Raw genomic sequence first — 22,793 nt, 5'->3', positions numbered from 1 at the left:
TGGAGGCATGGACAGACAGTCCTGCCCTTAGAGCTGAGAGATTCCCACACCCCCGCACACAGGAAGAAGCTGTTCTGGGGTTAAGCACACCAGTCTACAAAAGCTATTGGACCGAACACTCGGGAGTTCCAAAACATGGCCCCTCTCTCAACTTCCTGCCTAGAGGCTTCACCTTATTTACTCAGAGAGGAGCACAGGGACCTGGTCTCGGCGCAACATCCATGGACACTGCCATATTGTGTGCACTGGCCAGAAGGGGGCAGAAGATCAAGGAAACAGGGTATATCCCCCACTGAGAGGGGCCCAGGACTACCAGAATTTCAGGTTATCACTCACTAAGAAGTCTGCATCAGAACCAGGCTGCCACAGGCTGGCAGCCACAGCTGGAGCCAAGCAATGAAGTGGAACCAGCTATCCCGCGGGCGATCCGCCTTCACCCACTGGTCCTGAGTAAGCTGACTTTTCTGCTGACTTGAGCCTCAAGACTGCCACAGAGTCTTGGGACCTTGCCCCATCTGGGAGAGAGAACGAGAACACCAGTCTTGTGATGGTGACTACATCTCAGTAGCTCAGGATCTACGCAATTTCTCGCTTCTGAATGTAATGGCTTCTCCCAGCTTCATGGAAGCCATGAGTCTAAATGGAGAAGTGAACAGAGGCAGGAGATGGGGACACAGAGGAGGCAGTGTGCAAGGGTCCCCTGAGCTGAGGTGGCAGGGGGAGGAGAGCATGAGCCAATTAGACTGCCAAGAGAAAGGAAGACCCCAGATTCTGGCTAAAGAATTTTACCCAGGTGTTAGGGGCCTTTCTATCTTGAAATGTCCGCTTGTTGTTATTCTACTGACCCTCCAAGCCCCACAAGGGCCTTGGCTCCCTGGTGTCAGGAGCTCTGAAGCACCCAGGGAGAAAAGTATACAGAAATCTGCCATCTTGGGGCACCTTGGTGGCTTAGTCGGTTAAGTGCCTGCCTTTGGCTTGGGTCATGATCCCGGGGTCCTGGGAATTGAGCCCCACGTCAGGATCCCTGCTCAGCGGGGAGTCTGCTTCTCCCTTTCCTCCCCGTTCATGCTCTCAGTCACTATCTCTCTCTCTCAAATAAAATCTTAGGGGAAAAAAAGAAAGAAATCTGCGATCTTTAGGTGGCCTCAAGTGATGAAACCAAAGGAGTAAATTCCTGTGGGTTCACTCACTTTTTCCCCTGCCCCATTTCAAAGCCCAGCTAATGCCAGGAACCCACCCTACAGCTCTGTCCACAGTGTTGCCCTTACCCAGAACACCCCTTCTACTTCCCCCCCCTCCCATCACCAAGTCCAGCTGTCCCAGGGGCCACCATGTGCCCAGCTATGGGGTGGAGCTGCCTCCGCACACTAACCCACCCGCTCCCAGTGTGCACCTCTCCACAGCTTCATGCCCTCCATTAGCATCTCACAGGTGCATCTCCATAGACAGGTATAATTCACCACATATCTTGCGGGTATGCAGTACTTGCTGATGAACTGACAAGCCCCATGTAACCAGGGTCATTCAGGCTATGAAGGAAGGAGGGGCAGAAGCTCCAATCCAGGCTAATCTGATCATCTGCTTCTTTGTTTTGTTTGGTGATGAGGTTAACATCCTAAGAAATATCTATCCAAGCATCACATGAATAAATTCTCAAGTAATTCAGAAGTCTAATCCCCAAACCTTTTCACTGAAAGAAACACTAACAATAGTTGGGTATTTACTATCCCAGTCTTTAATGAGTTTACATATATATGAACATATCTACATAAAGGTCTTTTTTTTAAATTTTATTATGTTATGTTAGTCACCATACATCATTAGTTTTTGATGTGGTGATCCACGACCCATTGTTTTCGTATAACACCCAGTGCTCCATGCAGTACGTGCCCTCCTTAATACCCATCACCGGGCTAACCCATCCCCCCTCTCCCCTCCCCTCTAGAACCCTGTTTGTCTCTCAGAGTCCATCATTCTCTCACGGTTCATCTCCCCCTCCTATTCCACTGCCCTCATTTTTCCCTTCCTTCTCCTAATGTCCTCCATGCTCTTCCTTAGGTTCCACAAATAAGTGAAACCATATGATAATTGACTTTCTCTGCTTGACTTATTTCACTTAGCAGAGTCTCCTCCAGTCCCATCCATGTTGATGTAAAAGTTGGGTATTCATCCTTTCTGATGGCTGAGTAGTATTCCACAGTATATATGGACCACATCTTCTTTATCCATTCGTTTGTTGAAGGGCATCTCGGCTCTTTCCACAGTTTGGCTATTGCGGACATTGCTGCTATGAACATTGGGGTGCATATGGACCTTCTTTTCACTACATCTCTGTCTTTGGGGTAAATACCCAGGAGTGCAATTGCTGGGTCATAGGGTAGCTCTATTTTTAAATTTTTGAGGAACCTCCACACTGTTTTCCGAAGTGGCTGTACCAACTTGTATTTCCACCAACAGTGTAAGAGGGTTCCCATTTCTCCACAACCTCTCCAACGTTTCTTGTTTCTTTCCCTGTCAATTTTTGCCATTCTAACTGATGTAAGGTGGTATCTCAATGTGGTTTGTTTTTTTTTTAAAAGATTTTATTTATTTATTTGAGAGAGAGAGAATGAGAGAGAGAGAGCACGAGAGGGAAGAGGGTCAGAGGGAGAAGCAGACTCCCTGCTGAGCAGGGAGCCCGATGTGGGACTCGATCCCGGGACTCCAGGATCATAACCTGAGCCGAAGGCAGTCACTTAACCAACTGAGCCACCCAGGCACCCTCAATGTGGTTTTGATTTGAATTTCCCCGATGGCTAATGATGATGAACATTTTTTCATGTGTCTGTTAGCCATTTGTATGTCTTCTTCAGAGAAGTGTCTTTTCATATCTTCTGCCCACTTTTTGACTTGATTATTTGTTTTTTGGGTGTTGAGTTTGAGAAGTTCTTTATAGATCTTGGATACCAGCCCTTTATCTGTAGGGTCATTTGCAAATATCTTCTCCCATTCTGTGGGTTGCCTCTTTGTTTTGTTGACTGTTTCCTTTGCTGTGCAGAAGCTTTTTATCTTGATGAAGTCTCAAAAGTTCATTTTTGCTTTTGTTTCACTAGCTTTTGGAGATGTATCTTGAAAGAAGTTGCTGTGGGCGATGTCAAAGAGGTTACTGCCTATGTTCTCCTCTGGGATTTTGATGGATTCCTGTCTCACATGGAGGTCTTTCATCCACTTTGAGTTTATCTTTGTGAATGGTGTCAGAGAATGGTCGAGTTTCATTCTTCTGCATGTGGCTGTCCAATTTTCCCAGCACCATTTATTGAAGAGACGGTCTTTTTTCCATTGCATGTTTTTTCCTGCTTTGTCAAAGATTATTTGACCATAGAGTTGAGGGTCCATATCTGGGCTCTCTACTCTGTTCCATTGGTCTATATGTCTGTTTTTGTGCCAGCACCATGCTGTCTTGGTGATCACAGCTTTGTAATATAGCTTGAAATCGGGCAACGTGATGCCCCCAGCTTTGTTTTTCTTTTTCAACATTTCCTTGGCGATTCGGGTCTGATTCCATACAAATTTTAGGATTGTTTGTTCCAGCACTTTGAAAAATGTCATTGGAATTTTGATCGGGATGGCACTGAAGGTATAGATTGCTCTGGGTAGCATAGACATTTTAACAATGTTTATTCTTCCGATCCATGAGCATGGAATATTTTCCCATCTTTTTGTGTCTTCTTCAATTTCTTTCATGAGTGTTCTGTAGTTCCTAGAGTATAGATCCTTTACCTCTTTGGTTAGGTTTATTCCAAGGTATCTCATGGTTTTTGGTGCTATTGTAAATGGAATTGTTTCTCTAATTTCTCTTTCTACAGTTGCATTGTTAGTGTATGAGAAAGCAACTGATTTCTGTGCATTGATTTTTTTATCCTGCCACATTACTGAATTGCTCTATGAGTTCTAGTAATTTGGGGGTGGAGTCTCTTGGGTTTTCCACATAAAGTATCATGTCATCTGCGAAAAGAGAGAGTTTGACTTCTTCTTTGCCAATTTGAATACCTTTTATTTCTTTTTGTTGTCTGACTGCTGTGGCTAGGACTTCTAGTACTATGTTGAACAACAGCGGTGAGAGTGGGCACCCTTGACGTGTTCCTGATCTTAAGGGAAAGGCTCTCAGCTTTTCCCCGTTGAGGATGATATTCACTGTGGGTTTTTCATAGATGGATTTTATGAACTTGAGGAATGTTCCCTCTATCCCTATACTCTGAAGAGTTTTAATCAGGAAAAGATGTTGTATTTTGTCAAATGCTTTTTCTGCATCAATTGAGAGGACCATATGGTTCTTCTCCCTCCTCTTATTAATATGTTCTATCACATTGATTGATTTGCGAATGCTGAACCACCCTTGCAACCTGGGGATAAATCCCATTTGGTCATGGTGGATGACCCTTTTGATGTATTGTTGGATCCTATTAGCTAGGATTTTGTTGAGGATTTTGGAATCCATATTCATCAGGGATATCGGTCTGAAATTCTCCTTTTTGATGGGGTCTTTGCCTGGTTTGGGGATTAAGGTAATGCTGGCCTCATAGAATGAGTTTGGAAGTTTCCCTTCTGTTTCTATTTTTTGAAACAGCTTCAGTAGAATAGGTATTATTTCTTCTTTGAATGTTTGGTAGAATTCCCAGGGAATCCATCAGCCCCTGGACTCTTGTTTTTTGGGAGGTTTTTGATCACTGCTTCAATCTCGTTACTGGTTATTGGCCTATTCAGGTTGTCAATTTCTTCCTGTTTCAGTCTTGGCAGCTTATAGGTTTCCAGGAAGGCCTCCATTTCATCCAGATTGCTCAGTTTATTAGCATATAGTTGTTGATAATAATTTCTAATAATTGTTTCTATTTCCTTGGTGTTAGTCGTGATCTCTCCCCTTTCATTCATAATTTTATTAATCTGGGTCCTTTCTCTTTTCTTTGGATAAGTCTGGCCAGTGGTTCATCAATCTTATTAATCCTTTCAAAGAACCAACTTCTAGTTTCGTTGATCTGATCTACTGTGTTTCTGGTATCTAATTCATTGATTTTTGCTCTAATTTGAATTATTTCTCTTCTAATGCGTGGCTTAGGCATCGTTTGTTGCTTTTTCTCTAGTTCTTTAAGCTGTAGAGTTAGTTGGTGAATTCGGGATTTTTCTATTTTTTTGAGTGAGGCTTGGATGGCTATGTATTTCCCCCTTAGGACCGCCTTTGCAGTACCCCATAGGTTTTGGACCGATGTGTTTTTGTTCTCATTGATTTCCATGAATTGTTTAAGTTCTTCTTTGATTTCCTGGTTGACCCAAACATTCTTGAGCAGAGTGGTCTTTAGCTTCCAAGTGTTTGAATTTCTGCCAAATTTTTTCTTGTCACTGAGTTCCAGTTTTAAATTAAATATGCAGGGAATAATCTCAATCTTTTGGTATCGGTTGAGATCTGATTTGTGACCCAGTATGTGGTCTATTCTGGAGAAAGTTCCATGTGCACTCAAGAAGAATGAGTATTCTGTTGTTTTAGGGTGGAATGTTCTGTAAATATCTATGAGGTCCATCTGGTCCAGTGTATCATTCAAAGCTCTTGTTTCCTTGTTGATTTTCGGCTTGGATGATCTGTCCATTGCTGAGAGTGGAATACTGAGGTCTCCTACAATTAACGTATTGTTATCAATATGACTCTTTATTTTGGTTAGCAGTTGGCTTATGTAGATGGCTGCTCCCGTGTTGGGGGCATAGATATTTACAATTGTTAGATCTTCTTGTTGGATAGACTCTTTAAGAATGATATAGTGTCCTTCTGTGTCTCTAATTACAGACTTTAGTTTAAAATCTAATTTGTCTGATACAAGAATTGCTACCCCAGCTTTCTTTTGAGGTCCGCTAGCATGGAAGATGGATCTCCATCCCTTCACTTTCAGTCTGGATGTATCTTTAGGTTCAAAATGAGTCTCTTGTAGGCAGCATATGGATGGGTCCTGTCTTTTTATCCAATCTGCCACCCTGTGCCGTTTTAGGGGAGCATTTAGGCCATTCATGTTGAGAGTGATTATTGAAAGATATGAATTAATTGTCATCATGTTGCCTGTGAAGACATTGTTTTTATAGATCGTCCCTGTAAATTTCTCTTGTATATCACTCTTGGGGTCTTTCTCCTTTTATAGAACCCCCCTTAATATTTCTTGCAGGGCCGGCTTAGTGGTCACATATTCTTTCAATTTCTGCCAGTCATGGAAGTTCTGCATCTCTCCATCCATTCTAAAGGACAGCCTTGCCAGATAAAGTATTCTTGGCCTCATGTTCTTCTCATTTAGTACCCTGAATATGTCTTGCCAGGCCCTTCTGGCTTGCTAGGTCTCTGTGGATAGGTCTGACGTTAGTCTGATGTTCCTCCCTTTGTACATAAGGAATCTCTTCCCCCTAACTGCCCTTAAGATGATTTCCTTGGTTCTAAGATTTGCAAGTTTTACTATTACATGCTGGGGTGTTGGCCTGTTTTCCTTGATCTTGGGAGGGGTCTTCTCTGCCTCTAGGACGCGAATGTTTGTTTCATTCCCCAGATTAGGGAAGTTCTCAGCTACAACTTGCTCAAATACATCTTCTAGTCCTCTCTCTCTCTCCACTCCCTCCGGGATTCCAATTATTCTGACATTGGAACGCTTCATGGTGTCACTAATTTCTCTATTTTCATGGATTCTGAGTTGTTTTTCCCTGGCCTCCTCTTTTCATCTATTATATTGTCTTCCAGGTCACTTATTCGTTCTTCTGCCTCAGTTACCCTAGCTGTTAGATTATCTAGGTTGGATCGGATCTCATTGATAGCATTTTTAAGTTCTGCCAATTCAGCTTTCATTTCTGCCCTTAGAGACTCTATGTTGCCATTAATTGATTTCTCCATTCTAGCCATTGTCTTCACAATTGCTAGCCTGAATTCCATCTCTGACATCTTGGTTATATCTGCATCCATTTGTAAATCTGCAGCGTAGTCATGATCTCTGAGTCTTTTCTATTTTGGGGGTTCCTCCTAGTCATTCTGTTGATGGGTGTTTGAGGGAATGTATAGAGTCCAAGTTATTGACCAGAACCTAAGCAAGATGTACCTGTTTTCTTGGGACCTTAGGGTTGCTGGCCTCTTGTTCTCCCAGCCTGTCTTCTGGGGGAGGGGCCTGCCGTGCTGTTGCTCAGGCAACCCTGTTTGGGAGGAGTTGCCCTGCCCCCCTGTGGCGGGGGATGGGCTCAGCGGGAATCAGTTTTGGGGGCTTTTGTTCTCTGGCAGCTTTCCCTGGCGGATTTCTGCGTCTCTTCCACGAGTCAGAACAGAAGAGACCATTTCCAACCCTCTGCCTCAGAGCAGAGAGACGGCAGTGTGATCTTCAGTGAGCTCTCCACCATCTCTGTTTCTGTCCGTGCTGCTATAAACTGCAGCGGCCTGGGTTGTGTGCCCCTCTGCAGCGCCCCCAGTCCTGCCTCCAGGTCGGGGCACGTCTCTGGCCTTTGTGCTTCTAAAACCACCAGCCGCTCCCAGTTCGCACACGCGACCCCGCTGCTCCGGGTTTCCGCCCCGGGGGCTGCCCTAAAGTCCCTTCCCCGCTACCGGTCTGCAGGTCTGCGAGTCTGTGCCCTGTCCCTAGCGCATGAGGCTGTCACTCACTGGCGGTGTAGGATCCCCATGGCCAGGCTCCCTCCTGCTGCCTTTATCCTCTGATATCTGCCTGCGGAATTGGCATTCCCCCGCTTCATACCTCAAAACTAACCGGCTGCGATATTCTGTTTGTAGAGATCCAGATCTTCTTACATCTCAGACTGGTTTTGTGGGTGCTCTGAGTGGTCTGGTAGATATAGAGCTCAATTCTGGGGACCAGTTGAAATAGGGTCCCCTACTCCTCTGCCATCTTTCCTTAAATTTCCAAAGGTCTTTTTTTTTTAAGTTTATTTTTATTTGAGAAAGAGAGAGAACACAAAGGGGGGGGCACGGCTCCCTGCCGAGCAGGGAGCCCGACTCGGGGCTTGATCCCAGGACCCTAGGATCATGACCTGAGCCAAAGCTTAGACACTTAACCAACTGAACCACCCAGGCACCCCAAGGTCTTTTCTTTTTTAAGTACAAATGGGCTGATCCTTTATGTGACCTCTGGCCTGACAGTACATATCTAGCTGTCTCCAAGTACCCAGGTACAGAGGAAGGGAAATGAAGCTGTAAGTTGGGATCAACCGAAGGGCATCTAGAGAATAGCTGTACCAGCTGGTTCCATCCAATGCCATACCCTCATCCCAGGGGTAGGCACTTAATGCCAGATGAATAGGAGGGCTGTCCTCCAAAGACAGAAAACCATGGACTAGAGGAGCGGTCAGCAAGCTTTTCTGCAAAATGTGACAGTAAATATTTTAGGTGTTGTAGGTCATGCTGTCTCTTTTTCATATTCTTTTTAGTTTTTTCCTGTTTAAAACAACCCATTTAAAATGTAAAAACCATTCTTGGCTCTCAGGCCATACAAAAAGAAGCAGCCCACAAGCTATAGTGGACAAGAGAGCACAAGGGGTCCAGCGTGGGTGTTGGTGCCTCCAGCGTGCCAATCAAACTGCGCCAACAAGGCCCGCTCCCCATCCACACAGCACAGGGCCGGCTACTCATCCAGGAGGACTGTTGTGGAAATAGACCTACCAGTGGATGGTGGACAAACCCCACATCAGCTCACTGGATTATCAGCCTGCTTCTTCATTTTTAAACACAAATGAACTAACATTCACCAGACATTAAGAGAAAACCAGCAGCCTGAAAAAGAATGACCAAAATAAACAACCAGAACCAGATCCCAGAGGAAATGAGATCATGGATGGGTCAGGAGATAATTTTTTAAATAATTCTAATTAGTGTGTCAGAGAAAGTCAATTTGGACCCTGTAAAGCAAGAGCAAGATGCTAAGAAAATGAAATAGAGAGTCAGAGGGAAGAAAATTAAAAATATGATTGCCAAATTAAAACCTTCACTAGAAAGGTCTGGAAGATAAAGTTAAGACAATCTACTGGACTGTAAAAAGAAAAGACATAAATGGGAAAAGCGGGAGAACAGAAGCAATACACAGGATCACTCTAGGAGATTAACACCTAATAGGGTTTCCAGTAAGAGGAAATAAAGGAAACAGAGGGAAGGAAATTATCAAAGAAGTAACAGAAAAAAATGTACAGAACGGAATAATGACATAAGACTTTAAATTGAAAGGGTCCAAAAGTACCGAGTACAATGAATGAAAAAAAGAAATCCAACCTTGACACAGCCTTACAATACTTCAGTACACCTAAGATAAAGAGCATACCAAGATAAGCTTCCAGAAAAGGAAACTAACAAAGCAAGAAAAAAAAATGAAAATGAAAAACCAAGTTAACTAAGAAAATGAAAATCAAACTGTCATCAGATGTCTTGTTAACAACAATGGATGCTTGAAGTCCATAGATCAGTGCCTTTAATGTTTTGAGGGAAAAGAAATTCAAATTCTGTATTCGGTCAAACCATCAATCAAAAGTGAGGGCAAAATAAAGGATTCAAGGTTTACCTTTCATGTGTTCTTTCTGAGGAAGTACTTAAGACTGTACTTCAGCTAAGTAAGAGACTAAAGAGAGACATCAAATCCAGAGAACAGTGGATCTAACCCAGAAATGCTGTGACAGGATGTCTCAAGTTGACAGCCATACAGCATGCCTATAAAGAATCAGCTGTCCAGATTGGAGCAGTAGGAAAGAGTGTTCTGGAAACAATATTTCCAGGAAGGAAGGACTTATCAAGTAATGAATTATCAAACTAAATGGCTGGATAATTTCAAAAACAGAGTAAAGGCTCAGGATTCTTTTAACTACAATAAAAAAAAAAAGAGGCAACTAGAAACTTTATGAAAAAGAAAAAACATAAAAAAATGGCTCAAGTGTGAAGTAAACTAAAAAGCAGCATGATCTGGAGGAACGGCTGGGATGTGAGAACAGGGCATCCATTTGACCTAGACATCAGATGCATCCTCCTTCCAGGGACATGGGGATCTCAAGTACTGGGCAGGTGGGCGAGGAACTAGAATCCCAGCACTCTGCTTGAGTGTGTAGCGCACATTAATCTGGCCACCATAATGTAAACGCTGTTTACTGGTGGGCAGCTCAGAATCTACTTACAGACAAAGCACACAAGACTTGATTACAATCATGCAACAGAACATACCATAAAACAATGTGAAACACAAGCATGGCTGACAGAGAAGTCAGGAGACAGCAAAGCAAGTGAAGGTTAGAGGCACGGACAGATATTCTTAACTGACAGAGTGACAACCTCAAGGAGAGGGATCAAGGGCTAAAGGTTTCAGTGTATTTAGGATTCCAAAGGCCATTTTTAAAAACCCTAAAAATAATAATATAAACATTAAAAATTGGAAGGAGAGGGGTGGGAGGGTATGAAATGTATAAAGGGGCTAAACCTCTCCATCTCCACTGTGGGGGACCAAGAAGGTCAAAATGTGATAAATCAAGGAGTTGCATTATCTCACTTTTCAGTTAAGGGCCTAGAGGAGACTACCAGAAGCACTAACCCCAGAAATTCTCTTCATTCTAGTTGCTTCTGGAAAGCAGGCAGGGTGGTACAAAAGCCTGTTCCTGGCCATGTATATAAGCCTTTCAGTACTATTTGATGACTGGACCATGTGACTGTATGACTTTGATGAATGGCCTAGCCCTACCAGAGAGACCTATTCAGTAGTTCCAGATTCTGTATTCAAGAAAGCTCCATAAGCATTTGTGATGAATAGTTCTAGTTAAGCATCACATTACTAAATAAACCTCTAGAGTTCCATTCAAACCTGAGATACTGTGGTTCTACGCTCTCATAAGATACTGAAGCCCATGGAGGTGGGCGAGCCAGCGACCTGATTCCTCATTTTCCATTGAGAGAAACTGAGTCTCAGAGCAATTCCATGACTTGCCCTGTTGTCACCCACTGGCTGCAAGCCTGGGGTGTTTCTCATGTTAGACGATGAGGCTCTTCAAAACCCTGCCCAGGAAGTAACCTTTCTGGCAAGACTTTCCCTGTTGGTCACTGTTCCAAGAACTCTTACCCTTCAGCTCAGCTGCAATGGGAGGCCTGCCGAGAACACCCACAGGGGATGGGGAAGACAGGCCCGTGCCAGTACGTGCTGGAGTGGAGCCCACGGAGCCTGCTACCGAGCCTTCTCCTCCAGTAGCTGGAGGACCTCCCCACACTGCCCTATTCTGCCAGGACTGGCCCCATGCTGGAGCGTGCTCCAGCACAGCACAGGCTCCCTTGTCCACCAGAGAGAAAAGAGTCAGGCCCCACCACTTCTCTGCACCAGAGAAAAGGTGGTATGCAGAAATAGAAGTCTGTTAACACCCAAAACCCAGAGGAAGGAGGCCTTAATCAAACACTTTCAGTCACAGTGACTGGAAACCAAATTTGAGAATGAAGGCAGGACTCTACAAATTAGTGGGAGAAAATTCTTAGCTCTTCTAAGGACCTGCTGGCTTTTCTTAACCTTGTTTTTTGCCTTTTGTTGTTTTTTTTCTTAACTTTAAATTGGTAAATACACTGTACAATATAAAACTTGTATGTGAATACACATTTTTATATATACACACATATGTACATAAATATAAAATAGGTACTGTTTAAAGACCTAAAATAAAAGAACACCCATGCATGGAGCGTGCAGCATGCAGCCCAAGAAACTCTGGATGTCCCCTCTGCCCTCCCCCTACCAGGGATAATCGCTTTGCTGAATTAGGCATTCATCATTTCTTTCTTTGTCTTATTAATTTTATTATTTATGCCTGCATCCCTAAGCAGTATATTGTTTAGTTCTGCTTGTTTTTCAACTTTATCTAATTGGAACCACACTGTGTGTATTTTGTGTCTTGCTTTTCTTGCTCTACATGGTGAGATTCGTGATGTGTGTAGCAGCGGCTCATTCATTTTCACTGCCCAAAAGAAGAAGGCCAGTGCAGGGAAACACCTTGATTAACTTATCTACTCTATTGTTCGTTGATATCTGGATTGTTTCTAGTTTTTTCTATTGTGAATAATGCTACCAGAGGAAACTCTTATAGGAATGGCTAATTTTTAAAATGCTCCCTCCAAACAAGCCCTCACTCTGGACTCCAGGGGTCCCAGTTTTCCCTTTGCAAGGAGCACAGGGAGGAAAACCGTGCCTATAGCTAAAGTATCCAGAGTTCTCTGCAACCAAAAGAAGATGTGATTCCTAGGTTCCCTCTACTCCCTGCCCTGGCCTCACTCACACACAGACGCCTTCTCTTCCTCTGAACCCGAGATTCCACGCCCCTGCTCTACACTGGGGAAAACAATTGGCCTTTTTAGACACGGTCTGGATTTCTGAGTCACACCTCTCTCTCTACTAGCCCCACCCCCCCCCACGTCCCCCAGGTAAGAGAGAACAGAGATCTTATGAAAGGGCTCCATTGATGGCCATAGGCGTGACAGCATGAGAGCTGAAGAAGCAGATGACCCAGGCTCTGCCCTGCATGGACAGCCGGGGCAGCACTGCCATGCCAGTCATCTGGCCCACTCGGCCCTCACGTTTGCCACATGGCCACAGGGGGAAGAAAGGAAACCTGCCCATGGTCAGGGCCAGGCATTTCCCCATGTTATTTATACTGTTCCATTTAAGGCTCATGCAATCTTAAAGGGAGAAACCCCATAACAGAAGATGACTAACACTTAACCAAATATACATCATATGCCAATCACTGTGCTAAGTGTTTTATATGCCTTATTTCCATGGGTCATAACCCATGACAATGATGATGAAATTAATTTAGGAAGTTAAGACCAGCATTTAAAAGGAAACAGACAAGACTGGAATTCAGTTGAAAATACCAGCGAGTATCCGGTAAAGTAAGGGTAAGTATTGTTTTGTGAACCTTTTGTTTCTCCTATATCCACGACTGTTTATTCACAAGTACCAGGTCACAGTGTAAAATGTATCTCTCACTCCGTGGGGAGGCTAAAACATTTTCTTTTTTTTTTTTTAAGGGAGGGAGGGGAAGAGGGAGAGAGAATCTTAGCCGGACATGGGGCTCAATCTCACGACCCTGAGATCATGACCTGAGCCGAAATCAAGAGTCAGATGCTTAACCGATTGAGCCACCGAGGTGCCCCTAAAACATTTCCTTATGTCATTTGTTTCATAACCATCTCAAGATATGTTCAGTTACCAACCTAATTTAACAAGAACATAACTGAAGCGATTTCCCCAACTACACCTGTGTCGCACATCACAGCCATCAACTGCCCCCTCAAGCTCCTGACAAACAGCCTCTTCTCTGTTCCTCTTTCCTCCTCCACGACACATGCTGTTCCCTCAGCCCCGAATACTCCCCTACCCCCCTCACCAGCTCTTTGCACAGCTGGTTCCTTTCCATCCTGCAGGTCTCGGCTTGAGTGTCAGCTCTGCAGAGAGCCCTCCCGGGCCCCCAGCCCGAGCAGCCCCTCTCTAGCTCACGGCCACTGAAATGCTTGTTTCCTTGTCTGCTGGCTGCTTCTGTCCCTCCATTACAACTCTGAGGACACAGTGAATACCTAACGCATACACCTAGCACAGCACCAAACACAGAGAAGGCACTTAGTCTCTGTTAAATGAATACAAAAAACTCACCAAGTCTTCACAGCTGGTGAAACAGCAAAGCCAGGATTCCAGCACAGATGATGTCTGACCCGAGGCTTGCTCTTCACCTCTGCACTACACTAAACTCAGAAACAGCATGACACTGTCTCAGGCCACACTTAGTAAGTATTAGCACTAAGACAGGACCTGTGCCTGTCTAACTCCAACACCCCCAGCTCTCTCTAGCATGTCAACAGGGTGGGGGGCCATGAGTGGCTCCAAGGGGCAGCCTCTTGGGGACAGTTGAGAATTTGGGAGGGATAAAGGAGAACGCAAAACCTTCAGGTTGGAAGAGAAGAAGAAATTTGCCAGTGAGTGGAGAGATAGCAGAAGAAATCAGGAGAGTAGTCAGCTCAGAAACTGGGGGTGCGGAGCGCTTCCCTCAGCAAGCAGTATTATGGGAAGGACATCTGGAGGAATAGCCAGAGATGGCATAAAAACTCAAAATGGCAACTGTGCAGGGGCTTCGGGGGCAGAGGCTGCAGGAACCATGCCTTAAGGCCTCTCCAAGCAGTGTTAAGAGCTGGTGACTTGGACTCTGAGATTGGAGAGGTGGGGCCGGGGTTCAGAAGACTCCAGCAAAGAGGCCAAAGGAGCCGGCCACAGGAATACTTTGGCAATGCCGCCACCTCGTGGTTGTGGAACACCTGGCCCACAGGAAAAACAGCCTAGTCAGTTTGTGGGTTCATTCCTCAGCAGCATTTAGGGAGCACCTAGTGGGTCAGGACCTCTGTTCCCTACATCCAGGCAATGACCAAACCCTGTTGAGTTTACTTCCCTCTTTCACATAGTAACTGGTGGAATGTCCCTCCCCAAACAAGACTGCAGGCAGAGCGGGTGTCTTATTCATCTCAAGCTCCAGGACCCAGCGTAGGGCCCGCACGTGAGAATCATCATAGCAGCTATTATTCAATATGTGCTAAGTGTTTTTAAAGACATTAGTGTGTCTGAGTCTCACATTTTACCTAGGAGGTACCTAGGACCTCCAAAGAGAGATGTCAAGTAGGCGCTTATTACAATAAGCGTGGAGTCCTTGGAGGGAGGGATGGAGATGGAGAAAGAAACATGGGCATCACCACACACAGGCCGTATTTAAAGACCAGTGCTTCTCAAAGTCTGATGAGCATGTGACTCCGGGGCGGGGGCGGGGGGGGTCAGTTTGCTAAAACACAGATACTAATTCTGACTTCGGAGTGGGGTCTGAGATTTGGCATGTCTAACAAGCTCCAGGCTGATAGCCATACAGCTGGTCCACAGACCACACTTTGAGTGAAAAAAAATCTGGAACGGGGGTTAACGAACTATGGCCAGAAGATGAGCTCCGTGGCCTGTTTCTCTACATCCAGCAAGGGAAGAGGGGCATTTTCATTTCTAAAGTGGTTGTTTAAAAAAAAAAAAAAAAAAAGGACGGAAGAATATGTGAAAGACCACTAATGTGGCTCATAAAGCTTAAAGTATTTCCTCTCTGGTCCTTTATGGTAAAAATCTGCCAACCCCTGATCTAGACTATCATCCAGGGGACAGGGTGTATGGCCATACGAGAGAGAGAGACGGAGGAGGGCTGAGCCCTGAAACAAATTTTTATGACTTCCACTCACCATGCCTAGTTTGGCAAGGGAAAATAAAATGAGCTGCATGTATATTAATGCTTATGCAAAGACAGCGAGCCCCAGAAACAATGAGTTCACATCTGAAGCTGGCGGGGGGGGGGGGGGGGGGGATAATGGGCAATACTGGGGAAAAGGCAGGAGACGTCTGGGGTTCTGAGTGGGGAGGAAGACCTGTAGTGAGCAGATAACTGACTGCCTCTTTCAGTGCTTAGCTTAAAAAAAAAAAAAAAGACAAAAATAGAAAGCCAGGGCAGCGGCCGCCACCACCTGTGTGCGGTATCACAGAAGTACTGGAAAAATAAAAGGAAAAGGCAAAGCTGCGAATTCCACAGGGTTTCTCTGGGCAGCAGAATCTTCTGTATTTTGACTGAGGGTGGGGAGTGTGGACAGAGAGGGACCGGGGAAGGTGAGAGAAAGGGGTGGCGGCAGAACAATGACCTCAGAGCCTATAGTTTGGGGGCCGCCCCAAGTGGTGTTTGGCCCCTGTTGAGGGCTACATTTGCTTAAATGTCAGCCTCTGAGAAAATAAATACAGCTGTCCATTTCCATCAACTCCAACCAATCAGGACTGGCTCGCTTTCAGTGGAGGACCAGGCTGCTCTGCCTTCAGTCATGAAAGGTTTCCTTGTTACACATCAAGTGTTCACATATATTTCCAAAGGACAACAAATAACAGCCCCCTTTCTTGGGGGTGTAGAAAAGATTAAACCTGTCAAAAGGGCTGTGGCAGGGTATCTGTAAAGTCAAATTACTCTTAAATGCCAGAGGACAAACAAAAAGATAGAGGCATATTACAAAACTGCCACATACGACAAAGTCAATCCCAGAATTTCCTAGTTGAAAGGAACCTTCAAGGTCAACTGGTCTCTTTCATGCTTCCAATAAGGCTGCCTATTAAACCTAACCATCTAAAGGGAAAAAGCCCACATCATGCCTAGCTTTCAACATGGAAGCTAAAACAAAATAAAGGAAATAAATAAGTTCTTTCTCTTTTTTTTTTAATAAAGATTTTTATTTATCTGACAGAGAGAGTAGGAGAGAGAACATGTGCAAGCAGGGGGAGTGGCAGGCAGAGGGAGAGGGAGAAGCAGGCTCCCTGCAGAACAGGGGGAGCCCAATGCGGGACTCAATCCCAGGATTCAGGGATCATGACCAGAGCCGAAGGCAGTCACTTAACCAACTGAGCCACCCAGGCGCCCCCTCTCTTTTTTTTTTTTTTTAATTTTATTTATTTGAGAGAGAGCGCACAGAGGGAAAAGGAGAAGCAAACTCTCTGCTGGGTAGAGAGTCCAATGCAGGGCTTGATCCCAGGACCTCGAGATCATGACCTGAGCTGAAGGCAGACACTTAACCGACTGAGCCACCCAGTGCCCCAAATTCTTCCTCTTCTTAATAAATAAAAAATCCTGGCAATCCAAAACAAATCTCTGCCTTTCAGCTCATGAATTCCTGACCTTCCCAAGTCCATCCCCCTAGATTGCACTCACTGTCTCCCGGACTAAAAGTGAGTTCCTTCAGAGAAGTAACTGATCTTTGCAGCACCCTACACACTGCTCATTCCCACAGCAGCGTGGTGAGCGAGTCCTCTGTCTACTGAAAGATCTTAGTTTTTCTGCCACCTACTGGCTGTATGATCTTGGACAAGTCACTTAACCTTTAAAAACCTCAGTTCCCTGACTTGTAAAGTCCAGTCATAATTGGGCTACCTCCGAGTATTGTATACAATAACACACGTAAGATACTTAGAATGGCGGCTAGCACAATAATAAGAATTTAGCAAGTGTTGACAATCATTATTATTGGGTTAGTAGATGAAAAGTTTTATACCATGAATCACACTCCCTTCCCCAAATATACTACCCCAACCTCGGGACTACTGACATTTTTTTGTTATGAGGTCCCATCCTCTGTTTTGTAGACTCTTCAGGAGCATCCCTGGCCTCTACCCTCTAGGTATCAGCAGCACCCCCTTCTCCCCAGTTCTGACAACCAAACTGTCTTCAGAATTTGCCAAATGTCTCCTGGGGAGTCGGGGTGCAAAATCCCCTCCTGCTTCCATTGAGAACTGTTGCACTAGAATATGCAAACCGGTTTTGCAGAGGAACCACTACACCCCCTAATGTCCCACCAACCCCCTCTCCCCACATGAAGCCACCTCAGCCACCACTTGCTCACCACTCAGCTGCCGTGGAGGAAACAGGTGATAGGTGCTGTAAATATCATTGGAGAACTGCAACTGGAGCTCAGGGCTGCCCGTCAGGAGCTGGGCCACCTGCTCTACCTGAAACGGTGTCTTCTCTAGGATTACAACAGCATCCTCTCCATCTCCGTCCCCAGAGGTCTCATTCACCTGTAGGCAGAGACACCATCAGTGAGCCCAGGAGCAGAGGCAGAAGCTCTGGCGCCTCCTGCTGCTTCTCCCAGAGCAGCCATCTCATTAACCCGAATCCTTGCGGCAGCACTCACATCTTTCTTCTGAAAGATGCAAAGCTTCTCCACTTTCTTCTACTTTAGGCTTGCAGGGCTTCTGTCAAATTCTCCCCACCGTACAGATGAAGAAACATGTCAGAGAGATTAAGTGACTTGCCCAAGGTCACACAAATAGTCAATGTGGAAACAGAACCTAGAATCTGGGTATCGCAATAGACTCCTAGCTCAAAAGTTCTCATGGCTGAAATCTTCAGCAGGTGCTACAGATGCAAGACAGGTGGGGCTAAGAGAACTAGATGGAATCTTGCAAACAAAGCAAGAGACACAGAGGAATGGTAGCCTAGGCCCAGGTCCCCCTGATCCTCCCAAAATGAGAGCTCCTGCTAGGAGTTCTAAGGAACCCTAATGCCTACCTGTGGCTGGGCCTCCTCACTGGCTCCCAGGATGGTCTCAGTCTCTCCTCAATCCCTTCTATAGAGCTGAGCACATGTTATTAGAGCCCGCTGTACCTATCTGTCTACCAGAAGATACTCTGCATTCCTGAAAATCAGGGATGGTAGCTTTCATCTCTACATCCCCAGCACCTAGCTCAGTGCATGAAATGTGCAACTGAATTAGCAATTTAATAAACTGTCTCCTCAATTAGGGCTGAGATCCTGCACAGCGGAGATCCTATCTCCTACAGTCTCTACGTCGTTCCATAGATGATCATGGAACATTTACTGGTTCCCAGCACCTTTATATGTTAAATGAATACATGATGAACGGTTTGGGAATTCAACAGGTGATTTTTAATCTGCAGTACTCTCTATAAATATTAGTTACTTTTAGTAAAGGAAGACTTAGGAAAATTAACCCTACGTCTGTGGAGTTCCTTGATTCTAAGGGTAAACTTGTCTCCTGTACGCCCCCGCTCTCACGCAGTCTAGTGGTACACTCTTCCTACCCACCCCCTTCCGGCCGAGCTCCGGTTTAAAAAAAAAAAAAAAACTGCCTCCAAGGCCGTGATTGGCTCACTGCGACCCGCATCCCCGCCCCAGGCTGCCTAATGGTACCTTCCCATGGAGAAAAATGATTTTGTCCCTCGCAGACTCCCTCAGCACTTTTTTCACTCTAAAGCCGGAGAACGGTAAGCGCACAGGGGCGGAGGTACCATTTCCAACGCCCCCTTCCTTTTTTTCTGTGCTGGCGGCTTCCGCCTCTTCGGCGTCCAGTTCGCGCTTTCTCTTGCTTGGTTGAGGCGCTAGATCCGCCATACTGCCTAGCCAGAGCTGTGCGCCTGCGCCAACCCCAGCCGCGGCCCCGCCCCTCTCGGCGCTCCGGCGGCCGCCGCGTCCTGCCTTCGCGAGGGTGCAGAGACTACAACTCCCGACGGGCTCCGCGGACGCGCTGATCCCAGTGACCTGTTCGCGGTGAGCTTTAATTCGGGCCGCTGCCGGTTCTCCGCTGGCGCTGGCCGGCCTGAGTTGAGCCAGGTGCCGAGGGAAGAGAAAAGAAGGCAGCGCGCCTCTAACCAGGCCGGCTAACGATGCTGCAATGGACGGGGCACCCCCCCGCCGCCCCGGGTGGCCAGAGCTGGAAAACACCTTTGGACTCCGTGGATGCTTTGCACCTGACACCTTGCGTTGAATACTGACGTTTTAATAAGAATTATACCAACATTGCTTAGTTAGCGTGGAAGGAATGTTTCTGAAACAAATCTGTTGAACCAGTCTTATTTCTTGGTCGTTTTTTTTTTATGAGAGTCATTAAACCGTTTCCATTTTTCACCCATTTTCATTTCACAGAAATTTTCATCGTGTTCAGTGCCGAAAAGAAAGGTAAGTGAGCAGGGCAGAAATACATTTCCATACCTTCTTTTTTCCCAGGCTGGGGGCTTCTGCCTCCTCTGTTAACCTAGTTTGCCCATGTGTCTGCTATCCTATACAGGGATGTGATTTGCAGCTTGAATATGAATCATCTGTCAGAGTTTCTGTGCTTTTCTTTACTTTTTTTTTCCCGTATAAATTTTTTTCTTATAATTTCTCCCTTTGTAAGCTTTTGGGAGGGGGCGTTATTTCTGGCTAGTCCCTTTTTCCTTGGTGTTATTTGACAGAAATTGTTTGAAATTTAGTCAAAAATTTTGCTGTTTTCGCTTTGTTTTTTTCAGACTAAACTAATGAGGGAGGCAATTTTTGCAGTTTTCAGTCAATAACAAAGTGTACTCTGTGTCCATGACCGTTTGCTTTTGGATTGATTATTTCTACCAGAAATATTATGAATTGGATAAAAGGCCATTTGTTTTGTGAAGTAGAGAGCATTAGTAGGGAGACTTAGGATTTGGAATAATTATCTTCAGCCAAAAACTTGTCCACAGGTTTCCTGGATAACATCCTCCACCTCCACCTTCTGGGAGTATACAGCAGGAGGTCATAAACTATGTGTAAGACTAGAACAGATGTCTTTGGGGGTAAATGGCCATAACAAAACCTGTTCAAAAATTCAAGGCCTAGATCTTAACGGAAATGTCTAAGTTTGCATTCTCTTTCTTTCCCTTTTTTCCTCTCCCCCCTCCTCATGCCAATCACCCCCTCTCTTTCTCCTTCTCCCTCTCTCTCTGTCTCCTCTCTGGAAGAGAATTTGAGCAGAATATCTCTGTTTTAACAAAAAGAGCATTGAATTAGAGCCGTGAAATCTGGCCCCCAACACTAGCTGTGCAACTTTGGGGAAATCACTTACCCTCTCTAGGCTTCCATTTTCTTTGTGCCAGACACTGTCCATCCTGAACAAGCCAGGGGAGATCTCTACTTTCATAGAATTCATATTCAAATGGAGATGAGGAAAACAAATAGGATAATTTTAGATATGATTAAGTGCTATTTATAGAGTAAAACAGGACAATGTGATAGAGCCTGGGGATAGGGTATAAGGTGGTCATGGGTGGCTTCTCAGGGAGGTGACATTGAGTTGAGACTTGAAAGATGAGAAGGAACCAGCCTGTGAAGAGACCAGGGAACATGTATTTCAGGCAGAGATGTCAGAATGCTGAAGACCCTGAAGTAGTAACGAGCTTGACATTTTTTGGAAACAAAAATGGCCCTGTGGCTAGAATGTAGTGAGCAAAGAGGAGATACAAAATGAAATTCTATAGAGATTTAATTCATTAATGGGAAATTCACCAACACAGGTATAATTGTGATTCAATTATCCGTAAGGTCAGAATTGCACTCCTAAAAAGGCCTGACTCAAGTTAAGGATGAACTCATAGGAAGCCACAGCCACCAAAGGACCTCTTAGGATACCAGACAGCAAAAAAAAAAAAAAGGATACCAGACAGCAGAGTGCAGCCGACCTTGATGGTAACACCACAGGGCTTCGCTTGGCTCAGAGGCATTTGTCTATTGATGATTTTTTAGTTTCTCTTGCTTGGAAACATTAGAAGGCCCTGCACTGTCACATTTAACAGCCATTAGCCATATGTAGATATTTACATTTTGAATTAATTAGAATTAGATCAATTAAAAATTCATTTCCTTGGTCCAACAGCCATGTTTCAAGTGCTTGATAGCCTCATACGGCTACGGACTATCACACTGGACAGCAGGTTCATTAATTATTTTGGATTTGAAACTTTAATGACAAGAATGGTGTAGTACTAGGAAGGTTCTGGAAGATGCTGTCAATTTTACTTTAAAATGAGAATCTGATGTTTCTGTATTGTTTTCAATAAAACTTAAGTGTTTTGACAAAAAAAAAATGATCCACAGATGTGGATCATTTCTACCATCACAGAAAGTTTAACTGCAGTATTAGAAGGTTATTACTGGCAAGTCTGTCAATAAGCATTAATCCTTCAGTCTTCTTGAGGAATCTCAAAACTTCTGCCAAATCTTTTTTTTTTAATTTTATTTTAAAGAAGGACTAGACACTTCCATTTCAGGCCTTGTGATAGATGAGATATCCTGAAACAGGTCAACTAAAAACACCTGAATGTGAGGTGCCTGGGTGGCTCAGTCCTTAAGCGTCTGCCTTCGGCTCAGGTCATGATCCCAGGGTCCTGGGATCGAGCCCCACATCGGGCTCCCTTCTCCGCAGGAAGCCTGCTTCTCCTGCCACTCCCCCTGCTTGTGTTCCCTTTCTCGCTGTGTCTCTTTCTGTCAAATAAATAAATAAAATCTTAAAAAAAAAAACAACAAAACTTGAATGTCCTGGCTGCAAAATTAAAAACATCCATTTGGTTACATTGCTGCTCTCTTAATAAAATTTTCAGAAATGAAAAATGTGGGAGTATGAGTTCTCAGAATGGTTAAGTGGACACCGAAGCTTCAGTTCTAAGAGTGATTGCTGGTTTCTGGAAGTCTATAGAGCCTTGAGTTTTCTTTCTTTCTTTCTTTTTTTTAAAGATTTTATTTATTTGACAGAGAGAGATACAGCGAGAGAGGGAACACAAGCGGGGGAGTGGGAGAGAGAGAAGCAGGCCTCCTGCAGAGCCAGAAGCCCAAGGCGGGGCGATCCCAGGACCCTGAGATCATGACTTGAGCTGAAGGCAGACGCTTAACTGACTGAGCCACCCAGGTGCCCCTAGCCTTGAGCTTTCATTGTGACGTTTAAGGCACAGGAGACAAGCCCTGGGGGTTTGTGCCAGGTGAGGGATTGGAAGAGAGCATTTCCCTTAGAGTCAAGATCTCTAAGGTCCACCACCTCAATGGAAGGGCCAACTACTAAAAACAAAACAAAAGCTCCCCACTAAAGGAGACAAGATATTTAGGAAGGTTATCTGTCTCAACATCTGGCTGTGTAGGGAAGAAAAAAAATCCCCTGAAAATTCATAACCACAGGCCAGTCTGCAGGTTTAGAATTCAGATTTGTACTGTCTATGTGATCCAGGAAATTCAAATTGAAAAGTTATTTAAGCTGGTCTTGTATTTTTCATTGACTGCTTACTCTATGCTAAACTGACTCCAGAAGAAATGGAAAATCTCAACACATCTACAACTCTTTAAAACATTGAAATTGCGGGGGCGCCTGGGTGGCTCAGTTGGTTAAGCGACTGCCTTCGGCTCAGGTCATGATCCTGGAGTCCCAGGATCGAGTCCCACGTCGGGCTCCCTGC

The 22,793-nt window shown here is 44.9% G+C and overlaps 1 protein-coding gene across 2 annotated transcripts in view; it reads right to left on the bottom strand.

Annotated features, from left to right (window-relative positions):
* The window catches only part of DCPS (decapping enzyme, scavenger), a 43,394-nt gene extending 24,392 nt beyond the window's left edge, over positions 1-19,002 (bottom strand). Inside the window, exons 1-2 of one of the 2 annotated variants that reach the window (XM_073903957.1) lie at positions 18,757-19,002; positions 17,447-17,621 (exon numbers count right to left, since the gene is read on the bottom strand). In XM_073903957.1, coding sequence (XP_073760058.1) covers positions 17,447-17,621; positions 18,757-18,957 — 376 coding nt within the window. In that variant the 5' untranslated portion in view covers positions 18,958-19,002. The remainder of the gene's footprint in view (positions 1-17,446; positions 17,622-18,756) is intronic. The other variant, XM_025893516.2, reaches the window with a different exon arrangement.
* Positions 19,003-22,793: the final 3,791 nt, after the last annotated feature.

The sequence above is a fragment of the Callorhinus ursinus genome, unplaced genomic scaffold, assembly GCF_003265705.2.
Source record: "Callorhinus ursinus isolate GAN/ISIS: 27379988/994484 unplaced genomic scaffold, GSC_fseal_2.0 scaffold19, whole genome shotgun sequence".
NCBI lineage: Eukaryota > Metazoa > Chordata > Mammalia > Carnivora > Otariidae > Callorhinus > Callorhinus ursinus.
This window is presented reverse-complemented; position numbering and strand designations above follow the sequence as displayed.